The 27,009-nt window shown below is 37.8% G+C and overlaps 1 protein-coding gene across 1 annotated transcript in view; it reads right to left on the bottom strand.

Annotated features, from left to right (window-relative positions):
* IRAG2 (inositol 1,4,5-triphosphate receptor associated 2) overlaps window positions 1-27,009 on the bottom strand; it is a 116,025-nt gene that overhangs the window by 75,528 nt on the left and 13,488 nt on the right. Inside the window, exons 2-7 of the mRNA XM_088025708.1 lie at window positions 11,384-11,564; window positions 8,745-8,821; window positions 8,576-8,654; window positions 7,297-7,455; window positions 3,607-3,724; window positions 877-927 (exon numbers count right to left, since the gene is read on the bottom strand). Of these exons, the coding sequence (XP_087881834.1) occupies window positions 877-927; window positions 3,607-3,724; window positions 7,297-7,455; window positions 8,576-8,654; window positions 8,745-8,821; window positions 11,384-11,564 (665 nt within the window). The remainder of the gene's footprint in view (window positions 1-876; window positions 928-3,606; window positions 3,725-7,296; window positions 7,456-8,575; window positions 8,655-8,744; window positions 8,822-11,383; window positions 11,565-27,009) is intronic.

Genomic DNA, 27,009 nt, shown 5'->3' with positions numbered 1-27,009 from the left:
CTGTAAAGCACTAGTTTCATGAAAACCTGGCCTTGTCGCTATACCATGTCTAAATCTAATGTAGGGTTTCTTGACAATCTTTTAATTGTTCCTTTCCAACCCACTATATAATTTCTTTAATGTCCGGTTGGCCCATATTTGAGATAACTCTTCATCACAGACTGTTTATCACAGCTTAATAAATACCCCTGATAAACTTATAAAAAGCCCAAATTAAAAAGCTATAAACTTAACATTCAAAAGGTACTTATAGAGAATTTTCCTCCAAAATATTAACTTACAAGTAGCTCTGTTATCTGTTGCTTCAATGCTTTAACTCTGTTGCTTAAAAACTTAAGGCATAGGACTATTTTTTTAGATATTTTACTAATATTTCCTAACACATATGAAGTACATTATGATTAACCAAATAGCTTCACATGCAATATCTTAATCTCCAAAGTTACTGTAGGGAATAGGTATTATTAACTCCAAAAAGATAAATGGTTTTTCCAAAGTCAGACTTTCAGACCCAGTGACTAGGTCTTTGATTCAAGACTTTTTCCAGCTAGTTCAGTGGAATAATGGAAAATTAATAATGTCTACCTTTTCCTTCTTGATTTGTATACTTTTTACATGGGTTAATTTCATTTTATCCTAAGTCTGAATTTCTTAAACCCCATTTCTTCCATGGATAATTACAAAGGTAATAATGTACTTCTGTTCAGACATGAAGGTCCTATCCACTCTTCCTCACTTGCATTTGACAAAGCAAACTGGTCTTCGTTCACAGGAGTCTGAATATTCACATGATTTCTGTTTAATCCAGGGTCAGAATTCATGCCTGTATGATTTCCATATGTTTTTCTCTACCTGTGTTTAATAATTTCAGCATACCTCTTCTTGGAGAATCCGAATCTTAAGAATCAGAGCCCGGTTTTCTGTCTCCTGATTCATTAAGAGAAAGGAATTAAAAAGTATTTAGAAGTTTTTGAAAATACCACTTATTTACCTCTAAGACTACTGACATTCTTTCTCTTTATCAACTTTAAACATGGTATTGACATATCACAAAGGAGCTTAGTCTGAAAATATTCTCAGTATGAAGCTAAGCCTTTGGCTTCTAGTTTCTTGGGATTTATAAGATATCGTCACTCTTCTCTTTGACTCAACATGACAGGGAAGGAAAGAGGAAAAACAAAAAAGGAATAGCCCGGCTTCTTTCCCTGCAACATTCCCACTGTCCACTTATGACAGGTAGTATGAATTCATCTATTTAAATGGCACCTTGAAATCACAAAAAGTTCTAACTTTCTACTTGAAGCGGTGGATATTCTCAGATTCAATATTGCCAGAACATATGAATATCAAAAACTGTTTTATAATGAAGAGCCCAAAACTCAGAACCACGAGAAGAAAAAATATTCTAGGACAAGATAAATGCCAAAATGTTAACAGCAAATCTTGTGGATAGAATAAGTTAAGGATTTTGTGGGATTTTATTTTTTCTTTGTTAATAGGCATTTCCTTTTTTTTTTTTTTTTTTGAGAGAGGGAGAGAGCATGTGTGTGCACACACACATGCTTGCAGGGGGAGGGGGAGGGGGGCAGAGGAGTAGAGGGAGAGGGAGAGAGAGAGTCCTAAGCATATGCTTCATGCTCAGTGCAGAGCCCAACCCAGGGCTCAGTCCCACAACCCTGAGATCATGACCTGAGTTGAAATCAAGAGTCGGACACTTAACTGGCTGAGTCACCCTGGGACCCCTGCATTTCCTCATTTTATAGAGTGAACAGGTATTACCTTTATAACATAGAAATAAAAGGGGAACCAGCTCAGGTTAAGATGTCATTGGTATGAGAATGAAAGAACACACACACCATGTAATTGGAATCTGAAGACCTGAGTTCAGTCGTAGCTCTGCGTTTATCAGATAATTGACTTTGAATAATCAAAACATTTCTGGACTTCACCTATAACTATTAATTTTTTTAATTGAAGAATATCAACTTCTGTTTTTACCTCACAGAATTTCTATGACCAATGAGGTAAAGTAGTAAAAATTCTTTTGAAATTGTAAAACACTATAAAATGCAAAAGGTTAGGATTGTGTATCTAGGATTCTGACCTTTTAACAATCGCAGCTAACAATATTGAGCCCAAATCATCAATTGTCCAAAAAGGACATTGATGATTTTACACGTATTAACTTATTTAACCCTTCCAGCCCTAGGGTAGGTAGTACAGTTATCTTCATTTTATACGTGAGGATGCTAAAGGCAAAAGAGTTTACATGGTTTGCCTAAAGTTACACAGTCGCTGGAGTCAGGCCTTGGATGTCAGCAGTCTGACTCACAAGAATGGCTACTTGCTCGTTTCTCAGCATTTCCTCCACATACAAGTTCCTCTGTGGTCCCAAACTGAGTCTTTCCTGTACTGCATTCAGAGACTTGCAGAGTCACCTGACACTCAGTGAGTCTAGTCCCCACATTTGTGCCACTGAGGCAAGAGCTAAGCTAATCTGTGTTGGTTGTGGGAGTGACATAGGCCTGGAGCCCAAGTCTCCTGATGGCTTATAGATCTAAAAAGGAATTAGTCTGAATGACTTTCATCTGACCCCACCGTTGTCAGCATAATAGATATTATATTATATATATATATAATATATATATTATCTATAAATAGATAATAATTTAACATTCTCAATTTAGAAACTTGGTTTTCAATTTAGTTTAACTTAGTTTTTAGTTAAAACTTAGCTTTAATTTAAAGCTTAGTCTAAATAATGTTTTGTTCTAAAATTTTCAAGCCTGTGTTTATTTAGTGTAAGGACTGATTTATGGGGCTTCTTAGTAATCTGTAAGTACTAAGATAATGGATTTTTTTAAACCTGAGAAAAAGGTGAAAATTTGATAGGGAATTTATTTTTTTAGAGAATTCAAGTGGTTTTTAGTATCAGGTATTTATGAATTCACCTATCAACTTCAGGAAGCATTCCAGAGATCTTCTAGATCTTCAGAAACCTTTGTGAATATGACTGAGTTTTGTAAAGAATTTTAATCTTGGCTGAAAAGAAAAAGTCTATCCTATTTGCCTTTACTTTTCTAAGGTATTACCAATTCATTCATCAGCCTACTGGCTTCTGATTTTTTTTAAGATTTTATTTATTTATTTGTCAGAGAGAGAGATAGTGAGAGAGAGAGAGAGCACAAGCAGGGGGAGTGGGAGAGGGAGAGGGAGAAGCAGGCTCCCTGCTGAGCAAGGAGCCCGACGTGGAACTTGATCCCAGGATCCCGGGATCAGGACCTGGGCTGAAGGCAGATGCTTAACCAACTGAGCCACCCAGGCGTACCTGACTTCTGATTTTTTAAAAAGGTTTTTATTTATTTATTTGTCAGAGAGATAGAGAGAACACAAGCAGGGGGAGCAGCAGGCAGAGGGGAAGCAGGCTCCCCACCGAGCAGGGACTTGATCTCAGGACCCTGGTATCATGACCTGAGCCAAAGGCAGACGCTTAACTGACTGAGCCACCCAGGCGTCCCCCTGACTTCTGATTTTTGCCCAAATAAACCCTCTTGGATTTCAGTTATGTAAACTATATGCCAATTTCAAATTACTTGGCTGACTTACTAACTGTTTGTTCTGGGCTAAAATCATGGTCTTCTGCTCTTCAGAAGCATTCATACTAATTTTCAGTTCCTCCAGTTCTTCTTTTAACAGATTTGTTCTCATAATAGCTTGGTGGGCACTGTGGGGATGGGAGGGGGAGGCAATGAGCAAAACCTCAAATATAACCGTCAAAGATACAAAGTAAAGCCAAGGACTATTTTTGTACCCAAGCTGAAAACCACTAAAGGCTTAAGCCAGATGCCAACAATAGTAAAAATACACCCATGATCTTTCACAGTCCTTAGAAAAGGAAGAGATTTGGGGGGAGTGTGGTGGGGGGAAGAGAGATAGAAGGAAACAAACATTCTTGAGGATAAAAATTTGGAGTCTCCCTTTGAAATTCATCATTGGCTGAATCGCATGGTTCTTTCCTTCCACTAAGATATAATATTTAGTTAATGCAATTCTACAAGTATTTATTTATTTATTTATTTTAAAGATTTTGTTTATTTATTTGAGAGAGAGAGAATGAGAGAGAGCATGAGAAGGAAGAGGGTCAGAGGGAGAAGCAGACTCCCTGTTGAGCAGGGAGCCCGATGCGGAACTCAATCCCGGGACTCCAGGATCATGACCTGAGCCGAAGGCAGTCGCTTAACCAAATGAGCCACCCAGGCGCCCCTCTACAAGTATTTATTGACTGATACCATGTTCTAGGAGCTGTATCCTGCAAAGAGGCCTATGATGGTGAACAAGAGACACAGTCCTTGCCCTTGTAGAGGTTACATACTAGTGAAGGAGAGGAACAACTAAACAAATCATTACAAATAGTGTCTATGTACTTTACATTAGAAGTTTATTATAGCATTGTTTACAATACCAACAACCTAAATGTCCAACAACAACAACAAAAAGTATTAAATGAATTATGGTAATTCATATCATGGAATTGCTTATTTGTATTCCCACTGGATTATAAACTGTTTTCTGAGCAGGGTCTCAAAGAAGGTACCATTTTTTTCCTTGCTAAGGAAATTACACTGATCATTCAATAAATGTTCATGGAGCTCCAGCTCTGTACCAGGCATTATGTTAGGCCCTGAAGAAGACAAGAGTGAGTCCAAGCATGAGAACTCTACCTTCCTGGAGCTTACAGACCAGAAGGATAAACAGAGAAGGGTAAACAGACAATCATAATTATAATACAGTGTGATAAGAACCAAGATTAGAGTGAACCCAAGTTCTGTAGACACTGGGTAAAAGGCAGACAGCTCAGATAATGGGAGGGTAGGGGTGGGGGAAGAGAGAGAGCAAACAGCAGCCCATTGAGTGGCTGCAAGCAGTTAGATATTGTTGGAACCTAGAGTGGAAAACGGGAGTAGAGATCAGCAACAGAAACCCTGTCAGAAAGGACTCTGCAAATTGAATTTCATCCTGAAGGTGATAGGGATCAATGGATGTGTTTAAAGCAGAGACATGATGTGGTCAGACTAGCATTCCTGCCCATGTGGCACTAGTTTTGGAAAGGCAGGGAGATGAATCAGGAGGCTGTTGCAGTGATCCGGATGAAAGATGATGTTTAGTTGAACTAAGTAGTAGATTCCTCTAAGACATAGATTTTTTTTTTTAAGATTTTATCTATTTGAGAGAGAGCACAAGCAGGGGGAGTGGCAGGCAAAGGGAGAGGGAGAAGCAGATTCTCTGCTGAGCAGGGAGCCCAATGTGGGGCTCGAACCCAGGACCCTAAGATCATGACCTAAGCTGAAGGCAGACGCTAAACAGCCTGAGCCACCCAGGCACCTCTCAAGGCATAGACTTTTTTTTCTTTTTATTAAGGCATAGATTTTTAAGAGAAACTGAATTATTATATTTCAAATAAATAATAAATAAAACTATTGTGGAATGGAGAAAACTCAAGGTAAGCAGTTCTTTTTATTTATTTTATAGATTGGTTTGGAGGCTGGACTGGCTGGTCAAAATTTATGAGGGGAAGAATCCATGGTCAGAATGCTTTACTGTCTTTTCAAGTTAACTTAGAACTTTTCTGTTCAAAATTTTAGCACCTACAACATCTGTAACTACAGACTTTGTGAGAACTTTGCTGCTTTTTTCCCCTGAAGTTTAGGCATCTCCTCACAACCCATTTTACCAGTACCTGATACTATGTGATATGTCCCCTAGGTCCTTTATCCCTTTTTATCTTAAGCTAAAGTCACAACTTTTCTTATTATCCATCATCCTTATCATGTACCCCTGAAAGCACATTTTAAAACCTGGCTTATCAATGAATCTCTCATAATATAGTTGGCCCTTGAACAACATGGGTGTGAAGTGCACCAACCCTCCTAAAATATCTATGTGTAATTTCTGACTCGCCCCCAAACTTAACTACTAATAGCCTACTGTTGACTGGAAGCCTTATCAATAACATCAACAGCTGATTAACACATATTTTCTATGTTATATGTATTATATACTGTATTCTTGCAATAAAGTAAGCTGGAGAAAATAAAATATTAAGAAAATCATAAGGAAGAAAGCTCAGTCGGTTAAGCAGCTGCCTTCGGCTCAGGTCGTGATCCCAGGGTCCTGGGATTGAGCCCCGCATCGGGCTCCCTGCTCGGCGGGGAGCCTGCTTCTCCCTCTCCCTCTGCCTGCCTCTCTGCCTACTTGTTCTCGCTCTGTACCTCTCTGCCAAATAAATAAATAAAATCTTAAAAAAAGAAAAAATACACTTATAGTATTGTACTGTCTTTATTGAAGAAAATTCATGTGTAAGTGGACCCGTGCAGATCAGATCTGTTATTCAAGGGTCAACTGTACTTAGCATGGGAATTTGCATAGAGTAAGAGTTCAGCTGAACAACAGAATGCTTTGGAGAGATCCACACTTGGTCAATAGGTATATTGGTCTTAAATAGGCAACACTGCTTTGAATGACAATAAAGAATATCATTGTTAGAAAAGCAATTAGCAAACTAGCAAAATATCATTACTAGACAATGACATAAAGAATATCATTGCTAGAAAAGAACTGCCAAACATTGCTAGCAAAAATCTAAAATAGTACAGCTGCTTTGGAAACAATTTGGCCATTCTTCAAGATTCTAACTATAAGTCACTACACAGCAATTTCACTTCTAGGTATATACCAAGGAGAACTAAGACCCTATGTTCACACAGAAATTTGTATACCAACGTTCATACCAGGAGTATTTGTAATAGCCAAAAAGTGAAAATACCCCCAAATATCCATACTCTGAAGAATGGATAAACAAAACTGTATGTCCATACAATGGAATATTATTCAGCCACAAAAAGGAACAAAGTAGTTCCATATATGCTACATGGAACCTTGACAACATTATGCTAAGTAAAAGAAACCAGACACAAAGGTCACATGTTGTATGATTCCATTTATGTGAAATGGCCAGAACAGGTAAATCCATAGAGACAGAAAGTAGATTAGTGGTTGTGAGGGGCTGAGGGGAAGGGAAATAGGGAGTGACACTTAACAGCGATGGGTTTCCTTTCAGGAGTGATGAATTGCATCATGGTAATTGGCTGCACAACCTTGCAAATACAGTAAAAAACACTGAATTGTACACCTTAAAAGGGTAAAATTTTATGCCATGTGAATTATAACCCAATTTAAAAAACAGATTTTTTAAGAAGGGAAAGCTCCCAGCACACTGTCCCCTTCTCTATGGGTCACCTTTTTATCTGATGGCGTAACTCAGTACAATCCTCTGATAACTGGCAGTTAGCTTCTTCCAAGGTTTCTGATGCCGATTTAAACTTATTGTTTTCCTCCTCCAGTTTCTGCTTGTGAAAATGCAGGTCTGCTACATAGGTAATCAAATCAGAAATTTCTCTGTGGGTGAAAGAATGAATGAGAATCATCTTCAACATCTCCAATCCCTCCTGATCAAAATAAAGCATATATCACTGTGCAACTTTCTACTTTATCCCTTTCAATCCTAGTAAGTGTAGTCCATTTATATAATAAATATTTATTCAAGCATTGTTACAGTAGCAGAGATTTTTCCAAAACTGCCAAATATTCAGCATCGGCCAGCTGTGAAGTCAGCTGCCACAGCTTTGTTAATTCTTTTCCACTTCGCTTCTAACACTTGCCTCGGCCTCCTATGAAGAGTTTCCATTTCTGCCCGGGTTATGAGGGCTCTGAAATAAACTGACACATTGTTACTCTTTCAGCCAAGCGATCTTGGCAGGTTTTAATAGGCCTTTAACTAGGAAACAATTCCTAGAGACTTATGTTTGCAGCCTGTAGCTCACAGTTTAGGATTCATCTTTCCTAATATTTTCTACAGCGTGTTAATGTGTTTGTCACCCTCGATCCTGACATTAGAGCTCAGGCCCTTTGAGAGTCTAGACGGCATGTTTCATGGAGTCCTAGGCCTTCTCCTCTCTGCCATTTTATCTCAGTGCTTAGCACAGCTTGAGCACATGGTTCCTACCACACGTTTCTGCAGGGGCAAACCTAAAGTGGCAAAGAGAACATAAGGGAGAGAGAGAACTGCCTCTTCTTGATGTTTAAAACTTACACACCTTTAGCAGAAAACATTCTTTCTCATTCATATCTAAAAGTATCTATTAAAGAGGTGCTTTAAAAACAATCACCCAAAGAGCTGAAGGTCAATGTCATAATTTTACCTCAAATGGAACTTGTTTTCCATGGAAAGCACATGAAGTTAATGTAGGAGAAGGGTTTTATTAGTGAGGAAATGTTAGTTTATATAATGTGAGTCTTATATAAATCGTGCTCCTAGTGAAATTAGTTCTAATACAATTGGGATAGAATAGTCAAGAGTTAAATAAAAGATTGGTTAGCCACACACACACACAAACACACACACACACACACACAAAGCTAAGTGGCTTTATCATAAGTAAAACAAGTAGACCTATGAAATAAATGAGAAAAAGAAATAAGAGGTACTTGAGAAAGCATTACAAGTAAGAATGCTTACAAGACTCCTTTAGACATATCTCCACCCAAAGCCTCGAAGCTCCATGACGTAGATTCTGTTTTATCTGTGGTCATCTTAACTGAAACACATACAAGAGTGTTTTATGAAAAATCCATTTCTCCAGACCACAAGAAAGTGGCAGAACAAACAGGAAGAAACACATGCATACTTGCTCTACTTGATTTTATGCTGTCCTGTTCAAAAACAGAATCCTCGGTGCCACCTGATCCACCACTCATTCTTTCCCTGCAACCAAACAAAACCCATGAGCTAGGATTCTTTGCCAGCCCAAAGCTCAGCTACTTTTTCAGATGTGCTCTGTAACTTCTCTATTCAGGTATTTCTTTCTGAATTTTAAAACTATTCTTTCAGCAACTATTTGGAGTTCGACATTGTGCTTAGATAGGGTAACAGAAAAGAAACTTAAGGCATTACCTCTATCTTCCATTAACTTTTAATCTAACCTGAAAAAGAATATGTGCATGCAGAAGTAGGCAGGTAATGATGTGCAGCGCTTATGATTGGGGACGGGAGGTCTCAAGGGATTAGGAAGTCAACACATAGTTTGGCGTAATAAGTTTGCAGAGATAACAAGACTGTAGGATTTGAAAAATTGGGAAGGAAAAGGCATGAACAACGAATACTTTCATGGTGCTATCATTTTTCCTTTCTCATGGAAAACCAAGTTGAACCTAAATGAATTGTACTTTGAGCTTTTACTCCTGAAATTTGGGGAAAGCTCTATATAGTCCACTATCCAGAACACAAATTCTAGCTCTAACCCTCAAACATATTAAAGTTTCAACCATTTCCTTTTTAAGAGTCTCTATACTATGCTTTTAAGTTTTATTTAATCTTTCTAAGTGCCAAATACTTAGACTATCTCTTTGGAACAGCTACAGAATTCTCTAGATCTGTACTAACATCTCATTGTGTTTCAATGTGCGACGTCTGTCAGAATAATTCACGCACCACTTCACTATTGATAGCTATATACCTATCACCATTTGAGTTTCTGTTCTTCTATTTTGTGCTTATACCTCCCACATTTTTCTTTACTTTTTTTATAAAAATTGTTTTTTTCTTTTGCTCTCACACCATCTTATAATAGATTTTTAATACTTTTATTATACAAACCTAAGTATTTTAGAAAAATGGGAAAATGCATAAGAAAAAAACAGAAAGATGAAACCATCATGGAAAGATAATCATTTTGGAATATATTCTTCCCAACTTTATGCATATTTTCCCTTAATATGGGTTTATAATACATATATGTATTTACGGTCATATTTGAAATAAATATATATGAATATTTCTCTTCTCAAATGTTTATCTAATTATAATTTTGAGTGACTAGGATTCTAGTGGATGGAAGCATTATAATTTATTAATCTGACCCTCTATTTTAAAATTTGTAAGTTGCTTATATTTATCACTGTCATAAACATACATATATGGTTGGTTATTCTTCTTGAAGTTACATGACTAGCCCAAATACATCACATATTTTTAAGGGTTTGATATATATTCCTAAATTGTTCTTGAAAAAACTATGCCAACTTGCACTACCAGCAACACTGTATGAAAGGAGGCTTATTTCTCCACCTGCCTTGACAACATGGGGTAGAGTTATTCTTTTAAAACTGATGGGCAAAACTGGTATGTTGTCTTTATTTGTATTCCTTTGATTACTAGCAAAATTAGATATTTTTATGAATTTATCTTGCTTTCATGATTAACTCGTTCTTGGCAAACAACATTTTGGTCATCTTAAGTCATCTAGACATCCTAACCCTACATGAAATCTAGCAAGTTTTGTCACTTTTTAGGCTTGCAGTGTTATTTAAGAAAATTCCTAGTATATATAAGCTGATAGCTGGAGATCGGTGGCTGATTAAAGCCAGAGAAATTAGGCTTCCTATGAAAGAAGGTAAAATTTCTCCAGGTTCCACACAGGCACACCTGACATCATGCATACTCTTCTCCTTTTTTTTTTTTTTCTAATTCCACTTTTTTCCTTTTCCCTTTAGCTTCTCTTTATCCTAGGCTTTCAAATTATATTCACTGCCTAATTATCCCCACTGACCTCTAAAGGGCACTCACTCTGAGTTTAAATGCATTTGGAGATTTGCTGGTCATTATCAATAATTTGCTTCACTCCTATGTCAGCTCAATTTTTTATGAGAACATAATAATATGTGCTGCCCCTAATCACAATAAATGGATGTTATTAGGATTAACATAATTAATATAATACATTCTCAAAGTATGCTTATCACCCCTATGTGTACACATACACTCCTCAGCATCATTATCACTTGGAAATATGTTGGAAATGCAAATTATCAGGCTTCACCCCAGACCTGCTGAATCATGGTTGGGGGGCAACAATCAGGTATGATAAATAGTTCAGGTGATTCCAGTACATGCTAAAGTGTGAGGAGCACTGGATATATCTATAGTACTTCCATCAACACACACAGACACACACACATAGTGATTAGCATTAATTGTAGTCAGTTGTTAAAACAGAACCTGAATATGCATCCTGCTGGGACTATGATTACCATTTTTTTAAAAGATTTATTTATTTAAGAGAGAGAGAGAGAGAGAGAGAGAGAGCTCACGGGCTCGAGAACAGGGGGGAGGGGCAGAGGGAGAGGGGGAGGGAGTCTCAAGCAGACTCCGCACTGAGTACAGAGCTGGACACAGGGCTTGATCTCATAACCATGAGATCATGACCTGAGCTGAAACTAAGAGTCAGACACTCAACCGACTGTGCCACACAGGCACCCCAATGATTACCATTTGTTTCTACAGCAAGCCATCCATTCTTTCAGGATGGCACAAAAAATTTCCAGGTCCACATGTAGGTCTCCCTTTTCAGGATCAAGTATGTTCCATAGCTCCTCAAGTCCACTATCTTCAGAATTTTGACTACTTGCTTGTCTCAGGTAATCTATTATTTTGGCAACTCCAACTGAACCTTAGGAAGAAAGGCAAATTAATTTTGAAAGATGTATTTTTTTTTTTAATCAGAGAGAGAGAGAGAGAGTGAACACAAGCAAGAGTGGCAGGCAAGGGAGAAGCAGGCTCCCTGCTGAGCAAGGAGCCCGATGCGGGACTCAATCCCAGGACCTCAGGATCATGACCTGAGCCGAAGGCAGCTGCTTAACCAGCTGAGCCACCCAGGCATCCCTTTTGAAAGATGTATTAAGATTACGTTTTAAAAGTGAAGAGTGAAGTGCTCAACTCTTTCAGGACCCTTGTGCTCTGGCATGTACCAGGTGTGTAGATTTGGGAAAATTTCTTAATCTCTTTAAGCCTCAGTTTTCTTATCTGTGAAATGGGGATGATAAAAACTACCATACACAGTTGTTGTGAGGTTTAAATATGCATGATATATATATATATATACTCAATAATCACTTGTGAGAGTAATCAAAAGGCGACATTCTTTTTTGTATCTCCCATTCTTTCCTTAAAAAGCATTCAGTGAGGGCACCTGGGTGGCTCTGTTGGTTGAGCAACTGCCTTCAGCTCAGGTCATGATCCTGGAGTCCCTGGATCGAGTCCCGCATCAGGCTCCCTGCTCGGCAGGGAGTCTGCTTCTCCCTCTGACCCTCCCCTCTCTCATGTGCTCTCTCTCTCTCATTCTCTCTCTCTCAAAAAAATAAAATCTTTTTTTAAAAAAAAAGCATTCAGTGAATACCAACAGCATCTTTCACATAACTAGAATAATCCTAAAACATGTATGGAACCACAGACAACCCCGAATAGTCAAAGCAATCTTGAAAAAGAACAAAGCTGAAGGCATCACAACCCTAGACTTTAAGTTATATTATAAGGCTGTAGTAATCAAAACAGTATGGTACTGGTACAAAAATAGACACATAGGTCAATAAAACAGACTCCAGAGCCCAGAAATAAACTCATGCTTATATGGTCAATTAATCTATGACAGAGGAGGCAAGAATATATAATGGAGAGAAGACAGTCTCTTCAGAAAATGCTGCTGGGAAAACTGGACAGCTACATGCAAAAGAATGAAACTAGACCACTTTCTTATACCACAAACAAAAACAAACTCAAAATGGATTAAGGGCCAAATTAGTGAGATATAAAACCATAAAACTTGTAGGACATCTGGGGAAGATGGCAGAGTAGGAGGATCCCAAACTCACCCCATCCCATGGATACATCTAGATAACACGCACATCAGTATGAACAATCCAGAAAATAACCTGAACACTGGCAGAACAGACAGACTCTCCACAGCTAAATGTAGAAAAGAGGCCACATCAAAAAAGGTAGGAAGGGTAGAGAAACCAAACTGACTCATGAGACTGTCCGCAGGAGGGAGGGACACCACAGGAACAGAAATCAGAAAGGAGCACACTCCACACCAGGCATCCCAGGCATGGGGGATCCCCATTGGGAAGATGGATCCCCATAACATTTGGCTTTGAAAACCAGAGGGGCTTAACTTTGCAAGTTCTTAAAATCAGTGGGGTTTAACACCTAGAACCTTAGAAAGCAGCAGGCATGGCTCTGGGAGAGCAGGAGGGCAACAGGAAATGGATTCCTGCCCTTAAAAGACAGCATAACAACACTGCTGAGATATAACAGAGAAGTGGCAATCTGAAAAACACCTGGAATATATGGGAAGATTTATTTACTAATTTTAGAACATGTGCAGGAGGGACAGGGACCATTGGGAGACTCCTCCAAGAAAAAAAGTGCTGGCAAGCGCCAGCCTTTCCCCCTGCCCAGTCTAGATATATGGACACCTGCAGGAACCTGCAGTGTGACCTCTTTCCACCTAGCATGTTAACAGTGACCCTACCCCAGCTTTCTCCTGTGGACCCACTCAATCCAACATACCCTCAGAGGGAATCCATCCAAAGCAGTGCCCCGTGCCTGGCAGTGTGCAAGTATCCCAAGAGGACCAGCACCACTCCAAACTGACACCTGTCCCAGGGAGAGGGGAAGATAACCACATACATCAGTTTGACTATGGTCCCAAAAGTGGACAGGGGGCAGACATCTGGTCTGACTATAGGCCCCACCCACCAAAGAAAGCTTCTCAGGGGACAACACAGGAAGGGAGCCTTGCAGTTCTGTATGACCACAGCTCTGGCGAACACCCAATCTGATCCAACTCAAGCCAAAGGTGGCTCCAGAGTAGCCCATTAACCACACAGGGACCAAATCCTGCCCAAACAGGCAAGGAGAACTATTGCAGATGACTGAACTGAAAGCAAATGTGGCTTAGCCACAACAGTAGGGTGCACACAAAACACATAGGAGACACTCCTGAAGTGTCAGGTCCTGGTGAACAGGAGACATTGCACTGCAGGGCACTACAGGACCTCCACTTCATTAGCCCACCTCTTTCAAGAGCAAGAGATGGAACTGAGTTTTCTAACACATAGAAACAAAGTTAGACAAAATGAGGTGACAGAGGAATATGTCCCAAATGAAAGAAGAGCACAAAATCACAGCAAAAGAGCTAAATAAAACAGAGGTAAGTAATATGCCAGTTAGAGAATTTAAAGTAATGGTAATAAAGATACCCAATGGACTTGAGAAAAGAGTGGAGGATCTCAGTAAGACCCTCAACAAAGAGAAAGAAAACATAAAAAAGAACCAATCAGAGGGGCGCCTGGGTGGTTCAGTTAAGTATTGGACTCTTGACCTCAGCTCAGTTCTTGATCTCAGGGCCATGAGTTCAAGCCTCCACTGGGTGTGGAGCCTACTTAAAAAAAAAAAAAAAAAAAGAACCAACCAGAGATGAATAACTCAATACTTGGAATTTAAAATACACTACAGGGAATAAATAGTAGTGTTGAGGAAACAGAAGAATGGATCAGTGACCTGGAGAACAAAGTAGTGGAAAGAGATCTAGTTGAACAGGAGAAAGAAAAAAGACTAATAATGAGTACAGATTAAGGGAATTCAATGACACCATCAAGTAATAATGTTGACATTAAAGGATCCCAGAAGGAGAAAAGAGAAAAAGGGAGGAAAATTTATTTGAAGAAATAGCAGCTGAAAACTTTCCAACCCTGGGGAAGGAAACACAAATCCAGACCCAGGAGGCACAGAGAGGGCACAAAACCAACCCAAGCAAGTCCACACCAAGACACATAGTAATTAAAATGGCAAAAAGCAGTGATAAAGAGAGAATTTTAAAAGCAGCAGGAGATGGGTACTTTGGTCGCTCAGTCAGGTAAGTGTCTGACTCTTGATTTCAGCTCGGATCATGATCTTGGGTGGGGAGTCCCTGGGACTGAGTCCTGTGTTGGCCACTGTGCTCAGCAGGGACTCTGCTGAAGATTCTCTCTCCCTCTGACCCTCCTCCTGTGCATGTTCTCTCTCTCTCTCTCTCTTTCTCTCACTCTCAAATAATAAATATTAAAAAAAAAAAAAAAAAGCAGCAAGAGAAAGAAAACAGTTACATACAAGGGAAACCCCATGAAGCTCTCAACTGATGTTTGAGCAGAAACTAGGCAGGCCAGAGAAGAGTGGCATGATATATGTTCAAAGTGCCGAAAACAACAACAACAACAACAAACTACAACCAAGCATACTCTATCCAGCAAGGCTATCACTCAGAAAAGGAGAGGTAATGAGTTTCCCAAACAAAATTTAAAGGAATTCATGACCAATAACCAGCCTTACAAGAAATGTTAAAGGGGACTCTATGAGTAGAAAGACAAGCAGGAGTAAGAAAAGTAGGATGCGCAAAAGCACTACAATTAAGTATACCTATAAAAGTCAGTCAAGGAATTCACAAAAGTATGAAACTTTATAGCAAAAATACAGGTGGCAGAGGAGTAAAAACTTAGTGCTTTAAGATGGGGTTGAAACTTAAATGGCCAGCAATTTAATATAATGTGCTATATGCATAAGATGTTAGATATAAACCTAGTGGTAATCACAAATCAAAAACCTGTAACAGATATGCAAAAAATAAAAAGAAATGAATCCAAGCATATAACCAAAGGAAACCAGCATGGAAAGAGCCCAAATGTCCATCGACCGACAAATGGATAAAGAAGATATGGTGTAAGACCTGTACCCCTGAAACAAATAATACATTATGTGTTAATTAAAAAAAAGAAGATATGGTGTATATATACACAATGGAATATTATTCAGTCATCAAAAAGAATGAAATCTTGTTATTTGCAATGACATGGATGGAGCTAGACTGTGTTATGCTAAGTGAAATAAGCCAATCAGAGAAAGACAAATAAAATATGATTTCACTCATATGTGGAATTTAAGAAACAAAACAGATAAACATAGGGGAAGGGGGGAAAAAAGAAAGGGAAGCAAACCATAAGAGACTTAAATATATAGAACTGAGGATTGATGGAGGAGAGGCAGGCAAATAGGTGATGGGTATTAAGGAAGGCACTTGTGTTGAGCACTGGGTGTTGTATATAAGTGATGAATCACTAAATTCTACTCTTGAAACCAATATTATATGTTAACTAAGTAGAATTTAAATAAAAATTTGGAAAAAATCACACACAAAAAAAGATTTGAAGACCAAAAAAAAGCCCAAAATAAAACAAATAAACAAACACAAATGTTAATCTCTTCCAGAAACACCCTCACAGACACATCCATAAATAAAGTTTGACTACTATTTGGACATCCCTTAGCCCAGTCAAGTTGACACATAAACTTAGCCATCAAACTCTGTTGTAGCCATTAAGAAAACATTAAAAGTAGCCAATATTTGGGGGAGTCTTGTGCTTTCTATATCTGAGGAGAAGAAATGCCCCTTTGTAGAATTCTTAAGGACATGTAGTAGGTAAGCTATGGGAGCGACCTTGAAAAGCTTACCAAACACTTCTTATCAGAAGGGTATAGATTTGTGTATATTAAGATTTGTACAGATTAAGATAAATGGGTAAATACTTCTTGAATGTCATAAGAGCCAAATATAGAATCCAATATTCTAAGCTTCCACTTTGATGAATTTCTATCCTTTCTGTCCCAATGTAGCATTTCTTTGAAGCACAAATTTTGATTCCTAAGATTCTATTCTATGCTATAAATCATAATGCATGTCCTTATGGAAAAATAAAAAATTGTATGATATGGAAAAAAAAAGAAAGAAAGAAAACCAGCAAACCATGAAAGAATAGAGCAAGAGAAGAAAGGAATAAAGAAGAACTACAAAAACAACTATAAAATGATGGACACTGGGGAGGGTATGTACTATGGTGAGTGCTGTGAATTGTGTGAGACTGTTGAATCACAGACCTGTACCTCTGAAACAAATAATACATTATATGTTAAAAAAAAAAAAAAGAAGATAGTAGGAAGGGAAAAATGAAGGGGGGGAATCGGAGGGGGAGACGAACCATGAGAGACTATGGACTCTGAGAAACAAACTGAGGGTTCTAGAGGGGAGGGTGGTGGTGGGATGGGTTAGCCTGGTGATAGGTATTAAAGAGGGCACGTACTGAATGGAGCACTGGGTGTTGTACGCAATGAATCATGGAACACTACACCAAAAACTAATGATGTAATGTATAGTGATTAACATAACTATAAAACTATAAAACAAGCAACAAAATGGCAATAAGTACAAACTCATCAAATACTTTGAATGTAAATGGACTAAATGTTCCAATCAAAAAACTAGAGTGACAGATGGATAAACAAGCAAGAACCATTGACATGCTGCCTGCAAGAGACTCATTTCAGACTTAAAGACACATGAGGATTGCAGGTGAAGGGATGGAAAAGCATTTGTCATGCATATGGAAATGAAATGAAATGAAAAGAAAGCTAGGGTAGCAATACTTAGACAAAATAGACTTTAAACCAAAGACTTAACGAGAGACAAAGAAGGACACTTCTAATGATAAAGGGAGTAATACAAAAGATATACCCCATTTACATCAATGGATAGATCATCTAGACAGAACATCAACAATGAAACAGTGGCTTTGGAGGATACATTGGACCAGATGGATCTAACAGATATATTCAGATCATTCCATCCAGGGATGCGTGGTGGCTCAATTTTGCTGATCTTTTCAAAGATGAAGGAAGGGTGGGAGGAAGGAAGGGAGGAGAGAAGGAGGAGGAAGGAAGGAAGGAAAGAGTGAGAGAGAAAGAAAGAAAGACAAAGAGAGAAGAGGAGGAGGAAGGAAGGAAGGAAAGAGGGAGAGAGAGAAAGAAAGGAAGGAAGGGAGGAAGGAAGGAAGGGAGTGAGGGAGGGAGGGAGGGAGGAAGAAAAGAAAAAAGAATCAACACAACAAAAATACAAAGGATTAGGATTATAAGAGAATATTATGAAAAATTGTATGCCAACAAATTGGACAAACTAGAAGAAATGGATAAATTCCTAGACACATACAACCCACAAAACTGAATCAGAAAGAAATAGAAAATGTGAACATACCAGTTACCAGCGATGCGACTGCATCTGTTAAAACAAAAAACAAACAAACGAAAACCTGCTGACAAAAAAAGTTCAGAATCAGATGACCTCACAGGTGAATTCTAGCAAACATTTAAAGAAGAGTTAATAGCTATCCTACTCCTTTCAAACTATTCCGAAAAAATAGGAGAGAAGGGAAAGCTTCCAAATTCGTTCTATGCATCCAGGATTATTCTGATACCAAAAACAGATAAAGACACTGCAAAAAAAGAGAACTATCAACCAATATCTCCGATGACCATAGATGCAGAAATCCTCAACAAAATACTAGCAAACCAAATCCAAAACATTAAAAAAATCCTTCTTCATGATCAAGTGGGATTTACTCCTAGGATGTAAGGGTGGTTCAATACTTGCAAATCAATCAATGTGATACATCACATCAACAAGAGAAAGGATAAAACCCATATTTCAGTAGAGCAGAAAAAGCATCTGACAAAGTACAACATCATTCATGATAAAAAAAAAAAAAACCTTCAACAAAGTAGGTTTAGAGGGAGCATACTTCAACATAATAAAGGTCAGATATGAAAAACCCAGTGCTAACATCTTACTTGAGAAAAACTGAGAGCTTTTCCCATAAGAGCAGGAACAAGGCAAGGATGTCCACTCTCACCACTTTTATTCAGCATAGTACTAGAAGTCCTGGCCATAGCGATCAGACAAGAAATAGAAATAAAAGGCATCCAAATTAGTAAGGAAGAAGTAAAACTTTCACTATTTGCAGATGACATGAGACTATGTATAGAAAACCCAAAGACCTCCCCCAAAAAACTACTAGAACTGATGAATTCAGTGAAGTCACAGGATTCAAAATCAATATACAGAAATCCACTGCATTTCTATATGCTAATAATGAAGTAGCAGAAAGAGAATTTAAGAAAACAATCCCACTTGGGGCCCCTGGGTGGCTCAGTCATTAAGTGTCTGCCTTCGGCTCAGGTCATGATCTCAGGGTCCTGGGATCGAGCCCCACATGAGCCTCCCTGCTGCACGGGAAGCCTGCTTCTCCCTCTCCCCCTGCTTGCGTTCTCTCTCTCGCTGTGTCTCTCTCTGTCAGATAAATAAAACCTTTAAAAAGAATTTTAAAAAGATTTAAAAAAAAAGAAAGAAAACTATCCCACTTACAATTGCACGAATACCTAGGAATAAACTTAACCAAGTACATGAAAGACGGGTACTCTGAAAACTATAAAACACTGATGAAAGAAATTTAAGATGACACAAATGAATGGAAAGATATTCCATGCTCATGGATTGGGAGAAAAAATATTGTTAAAGTGTACATACTACCCAAAGCAATCTATAGATTTAATGCAATCCTTATCAAAATACCAACAGCATTTCTCGTGAAATTAGAACATATAATCCTAAAATTTGTTTGGAACCACAAAAGACCTCAAATTGACAAAACTATCTTGAAAAAGAAGAACAAAACTGGAGGTATCACAATCACAGATTTCAAGATATATTACAAACTGTAGTGATCAAAACAGTATGGTACTGGCACGAAAATAGCAAATAGATCAATAGAACAGAACAGAAAGCCTAAAAATAAACCCACACTTATATGGTCAATTGATCTTCAACAAAGGAGGCAAGAATATGCAATTGAAAAAAGACACTTTTCAACAAATGGTATTAGGAAAAGCTGGTATTGGACACCTACATGCAAATGAACGAAACTGGACCACTTATTTATACTATACACAAAAATAAACTCAAAATAGATTAAAGACATAAATATGACTCTCAAAATATTCAAAAAAAATAGAAATGGAAGGAAAACATCCAAACTCATTCTACAAGGCCAGCATTCCCGATTCCAAAAGCAAACAAAGACTCCACTAAAAAAAGGAATAGAGGCCAATATCCCTGATGAACATGAACTCAGAAATTCTCAACAAAATACTAGCAAATTGAATCTAACAGTTTCATTAAAAGAATCATTCACCACAATCAAGCAGGATTTACTCCTGGGTTGCAAGGGTAGTTCAATATTTGCAAAATCAATATGATACACATTAATAAAAGAAAAGATAAGAACCATATGATCATCTCAACAGATACAGAAAAACATTTGACAAAGTATAGCATCCATTTTTGAGAAAAAGTCTCAACAAAGTAGGGATAGAGGGAACATACCTCAACATCATAAAGGCCATATACAAAAAATGCAAAAAATGGTAGAGTGATACAACAGAAAGAGAAAACAAGGAATCAGTCCCATTTACAACTGCACCAAAACCCATAAGATACCTAGGAATAAACCTAACCAAAGAGGTAAAAGATTTGTACTTTGAGAACTATAGAACACTTATGAAACAAATTGAAGTTGACACAAATAAATGGAAAAACATCCCATGTTCATGGATTGGAAGAACAAATATTGTTAAAATGTCTATACTACCCAAAGCAATCTACATATTTAAGGTAATCCCTACCAAAATACCACCAGCACTTTTCATAGATCTAGAACAAACAACCCTAAAATTTGTATGGAACCACAAAAGACCCCAAATAGCCAAAGCAATCTTGAAAAAGAAAAGCAAAGCTGGAGGCATCACAATTCCAGACTTCAAGTTATATTACAGAGCTGTAGTGATCGACACAGTACTGGCACAAAAAGACACATAAGTCAACGGAACAGAAAACCCAGAACTGGACCCACAACTATATGGTCAACTAATCTTTGACAAAGCAGGAAAGAATATTCAATGGGAAAAAGGCAGTCTATTCAACAAATGGTGTTGGGAAAACTGGGCAGGAACATGCAAAAGAATGAAACTAGACCACTTTCTTATACCATACACAAAAATAAATTCAAAATGGATGAAAGGCATAAATGTGAGACAGGAAACCATCAAAATCCTAGGAACATAGGCAGTAACCTCTTTGACATTGACCATAGCATCTTCTTACTAGACATGTCTCCTGAGGCAAGGGAAACAAAAGCAAAAATAAACTATTGGGACTACATCAAGATAAAAAGTTTTGTACAGTGAAGGAAACAATCAACAAAACTAAAAGGCAACCTTCGTAATGGGAGAAGATATCTGCAAATGACATATCTGATAAAGGGTTAGTATCCAAAATCTATAAAGAACTTATCAAACTCAACACCCCCAAAACAAATAATCCCATTATAAAATGGACAGAAGACATGAAAAAACATTTTTCCAAAGAAGACATCCAGATGGGCGCCTGGGTGGCTCAGTTGGTTAAGCGACTGCCTTCGGCTCAGGTCATGATCCTGGAGTCCCGGGATCGAGTCCCGCTTCGGGCTCCCTGCTCAGCGGGGAGTCTGCTTCTCCCTCTGACCCTCTTCCCTCTTGTGCTCTCTATCTCTCATTCTCTCTCTCTCAAATAAATAAAATCTTAAAAAAAAAAGAAGACATCCAGATGGCCAACAGACACATGAAAAGATGCTCAATATCACTCATATTCACAAAACTACAATGAGATATCACCTCACACTTGTTAGAATGGCTAAAATTAATGACACAGGAAATAACAGATGTTGGTGAGGATATGGAGAAAGGGAAACCTTCTTACACTGTTGGTGGAAATGCAGACTTGTACAGCCACTCTGGAAAACAGTATGAAGGCTCCTCAAAAAGTTAAAAACAGAACTATTCTATGACCCAGCAATTGCACTACTAGGTATTTACCCAAAGGATACAAAAATACTGACTCAAAGGGATACATGTCTCCTGATGTTTATATAGCAGCATTATCAACAATAGCCAAATTATGGAAAGAACCCAAATGTCCATTAGGTGATGAATGGATAGACAATATGTGGTGTGTGTATACAAGAGCATGTGTACACACGTGCGCATGCACATGCTTGCATGCACGCACACACACACACACACACTGGAATATTACTCTGGAATATTACTCGGCCATCAAAAAGAATGAAATCTTACCATTTGCAATGACATGGATAGAGCTAGAGAGTATTATGCTAAGTGAAATAAGCCCGTCAGAGAGAGACAAATACCATATGATTTCACTCATATGTGGAATTTAAGAAACAAAACAAATGAACATGGGGGGTGGGGGGAGAGAGAAGCAAACCATAAAATATACTCTTAACTACAGAGAACAAACTAAGGGTTGCTGGAGGGGAGGTAGGCAGAGGGATGGGTTAAATGGGTGATGGGCATTAAGGAGGGCACTTGTGAGGAGCACTGGGTGTTGTATATAAGTGATGAATCAATAAATTCTACACCTGAAATGAAACAAACAAAAAAACTGATTACAGAGAAATCTAAATTTCCAAAAGGAAGCAGTACAGATGAAATTTATTTCAATAAAAGAAACTAGAAATTGAAGACAAAATGGGAAAAGAAAAAAGAAATAAAAAAAGAAGAAAAAAGAGAAAGAAGGAAAGAAGAAAGAAAAAGAAAGAAAGAATGAGAAAGAGAAAGAAAGAGGAAGGAAAAATATCTATATAATGGAATTTAGAGCACAAGGGAGAGAAGAGACAGGACATTTACTGAAATGACATGTTCTTTTACTACTGGAATCACAGATCATAAGAATATTTTAAGTCATGCCTCTTGCCTTACATTTTTAGAAAAGACAGGGAAAAAAGAATTGTGTTGATCTACATTATTTGGTTGCATCATTGTATTTCATAAAATATGCTTGATTTGCTATAGGTCCCAATATGTGTTGATGATCGAAAAACATAATGTCAGTTTCTATTGTGTAAATAGCTGGATGATTGTAGGATCCTACGAATACTGACAAATATCATTTCTTTGTATAGCAGTCAATATTAAGAGATAATTCACAAAAATGTGAAGACTAAATTAAAGAATCAATAGCAGATGCTGTAAATTACTAGAGAAAATGAAAATAAACATAGGAATGAGTTTGCATTTAAAAAAAAAAGACCCAAATATGAAACCTGAAACCATAAAAATTCTAGAAAAGAACACAGGCAGTAATTTCTCTGACACAAGCTGTAGCAACATTTTTTTAGGTATGTCTCCTGAGGCAAAGGAAACAAAAGCTAAAATAAACTATTGGAATTACATTAAAATAAACAGCTTCTGCACAGTGAAGGAAAAAAATCAACAAAACTCAAAGGCAAACTTCAAGATGGGAGAATATATTTGCAAATAACATATCTGATAAAGGGTTACTATCCAAATTATATAAAGAACTTATACAACACCAAAAAAACCCCCCAAAAAACAAAGATCAAATAAGCCATTAAAAAATGGGCAGAAGACATACACAGATATTTCTTCAGAGAAGACATCCAGATGGCCAACAGATACATGAAAAGATGCTCAACATCACTCATATTCAGGGAAATGCAAATCAAGACCACAATGAGATATCACCTCACACCTGTCAGAATGACTAAAATAAAAAACACAAGAAACAACAAGTGTTGGCAAGAATGTGGAGAAAAAGGAACTCTCATGTACTGTTGGTGGGAATGCTAACTGGTGCAGCCACTCTGGAAAACAGTATGGTGGTTCCTCAAAAAGTTAAAAATAGAATTACCATATGCTTCAGCAATTCCACTACTGGGTATATACTCAAAAAATACAAAAACACTAATTTGAAAAGATATATGCACCCCTATATTTATTGCAGCATTATTTACAATAACCAAGATACAGAAGCAGCCCAAGTATCCACTGATTGATGAGTAGATAAAGATGTATACATACACATCACATAGGAATGAGTTTGCATTTTAAAATGCATTATATGTATTTAAAAATGCATTATATATCCATAATGGAATATTACTCAGCCATAAAAAAGGATGAGATCTTGCCATTTGTGACAACATGGAGGGTATTATGCCAAGTGAAATAAGTCAAACAGAGATAAATACCATATGATTTCACTTATATGTAGAATCTAAAACAACAAAAACAGTAAACAAACCAACAAAAAGCAGAAACAGACCCACAAATACAACATACTGATGGTTGCCAGAGGAGAAGGGGTGGGGGGGGATGGCCAAAACAAGTGAAGAGGAGTGGTAGATACAGGCTCCCAGTTATAGAAAAAGTCATGGGGAGGGGCACCTGGGTGGCTCAGTCAGTTAAGCATCCAACTCTTGATCTTGACTCAGGTCATGATCTCAGGGTCATGAGATTGAGCCCTGTGTCGGGCTCTGTGCTCAGCTTGGAGTCTACTTGAGATTCTCTCCCTCTGCCTCTGCCCCTCCCCAGCTCACTCACTCTCTCTCCAAGTAAATAAATAAAATCTTAAAAAAAAGAAAAAGAAAAAGTCAGGATAAAATGCACAACATAGGGCATATAGTCAGCAGTATTGTAATAGTGTGGTATGGTGACAGAAGGTAGCTACACTTGGGGTGAGCACAGCATAACTATAGACTTGTTGAATCACTATGTTGTACACCTGAAACTGATGTAACATTTTATGTCAACTATACTTCAAAAATAAAGTTAAAAATTAACTACTGCATATATTTTTCTCAGGGCACAAAAAAAAGTGTTATTAGTTAAATATGAAAATGTGGGGAGAAAACAAAGGCATTCAGCATCTACCCTAGATGAAATTTCAGTCTCAAGTAAGTACTTCGAATCTTTTTTGGGTAAACTGATGTGGAGAGGCCATTCTTAGATACAGTCATTCCTACTATCACATTCAGAAAGTAAGTTCGTAATTGACACACCAATCTTATTTAAGCATAAGACTTGTCTTTTACTTCTAACTGAAGCCTGCCTTGAGATATATGCTCTGGGGACAGGGTGGATGCAGGGGTGAAGATTCTCCCTTCAAGGAGGTAAATATAGACTAACAAATGAATGAATAACTTTAAAGAGAGTACAGCTAGTCCCCAACTTACAGTGGTTTGATTTTCAACTTTACAGTGGTTGCAAAGTGATACACATTCAGTAGAAATTGTACTTCAAATTTTGATCTTTTCCCTGGCTAGTGATATGCAGTATGATACTCTTTCTTGATGCTAGACAGTAGCATTAAGCCGCAGCTCCTAGTCAGCCATGCAATCACAAAGGTTAACAACAAATACATTTACAACCATTTTGTACCCATACAACAATTCTGTTTTTCACTTTTTGTACAATATTCATTACATGAGATATTCAATACTTTATTATAAAATAGGCTTTGTATTAAATGATTTTGCCTAACTGCAGGCTAATATAAGTGTTCTGAGCACTTAAGGTAGGCTAGACTAAGCTATGATGTTTGGTAGGTTAAATGTATTAAATGCATTTTTAATTTAGGGTATTTTCAATTTATAATGAATCTGTCAGGGTGTAACCCCATCATAAGTCGAGGAAGATCTGTATTAATTTAATGGCAAATGTCATTTGGCAGTGTTAGGAGGTACTGAGAAGGGAAAAAATACATTTAGAGAGATGGTTATTATTCCTTTTATTTATAGAATTGAAAAGAGAGCTGTGAAACCAACAAGAATATCTTCATCTTATTTTCCTCCACTAAAACTCTAAGCCCTCTATCACATACCTCAAACTGAAAATGCCTCCTGTCATGGATTTTTATGTGTCAACTTAACTGGGCCATGGGATGTCCAAATATTTGGTCAAGTGTTATTCTGGATATTTCTGTGAAGGTATTTTTAGATGAAATGAACATTTAAATTGGTAGACTAACTAATGCAGATTGTCCTTCCTAACGAGTGTGAGCCTGAGTAGAACAAAAACGTGGGCCCTCCTGTAAGTAAGAGAGAATTTTTTCTGCCTGGCTGCCTTTGTTTGAACTGGGACTTCAGCTTTCTTCCTGCTTTTGGACTCAGATGGAACCATCAGCTCTTCTTTGGTCTTGAGGCTGCCTCTAGACAGGAACTATGCCATATGCTTTCCCGGTTCTCATTGGGGAAGCTTTGGTTGGATTCAGACTGGAACTAAACCATTAGCTCCTGAGGTCTCTAGCTTCCTGACTTACAGACAGATCGTGGGACTTGCCTGCCTCCCTAATCATGTCAGCCAATTCCTTATAATAAATCTATGTATGTATGTATGTATCTATCTATCTATCTATCCATCTATCCATCCCTCTATCCACCCATACACACACACACACTCAATTGGTTCTGTTTCTCTGAAGAATTCTGATCAATATCTACCTTCAGTGGAGCTTCCTTATTTTCTTCAGGGAAATAGTTCCTTAAATCCTGCCCAAGCAGAGCAGCCTTCTGGAAATAAATAAGCACCATTCATCCTATGCTATAATTAAGGGTGCATGGAAATGTTTTGCTGCAAGAATATTCATTATGATGCTGTTTATAATAGAGAAAAAATATCCAGTTGAGACAGATTGGTTAAGTAAAATATGATATATTCCCAAAAAGGTATAGTATATGAAGAAAATTTGTGGACACAAATGAGCACTCAAAATTACTAAGTGAGTAAAAGCAGATTATAAAAACAAGTCTGGAAACATTCCCATGCACATTTGGGGAACATACTTTATGTATCTTAAGAATAAAAGAATGACCCAAAAAATCTTAAACCATTTTCAGCAATCTACTGTGGTAGTAAGGTACACAGAATCCAGGGTGTCCCTTTTGATCTCTGCCGCCTAATGTTTACACCCTTGTGTAGTTTCCTCCCCTTGAGTATGGACAGGACCTATGTATTGCGTCTAACCAATAGAACATTGCAAAGGTGATGGGATATACCTGTATGTGATTATATGATTAAGGTACATAAGATCACAACTCTTGACTTGGCTGGAGTCACTAATTCTCCTGCTGGCTTTGAAGAAGCAAGATGCCATGTTATGGGCTTCCTATGCTGAGAGGCCCAACTGTCAAGAAACTCAGGGACACCTCTAGCTGACAGCAAGAATCTGGAACCCTCAGTCCTATAACCACAAACAACTAAATTCTGCTTCCCAAAGCAGGTCAGTCCCCTGTTGAGCCACAGATAACACAGCTGCCCTGGCCAACACCTTGACTGCAACT

The sequence above is a fragment of the Eumetopias jubatus genome, unplaced genomic scaffold (assembly GCF_037043125.1).
Source record: "Eumetopias jubatus isolate StellerSeaLion01/CBP00866 unplaced genomic scaffold, mEumJub1_p1.0 scaffold_8, whole genome shotgun sequence".
In the NCBI taxonomy this organism is placed as follows: domain Eukaryota; kingdom Metazoa; phylum Chordata; class Mammalia; order Carnivora; family Otariidae; genus Eumetopias; species Eumetopias jubatus.
The sequence above is the reverse complement of the archived record's forward strand: the minus strand, read 5'-3'. Positions and strand labels throughout refer to the sequence as shown.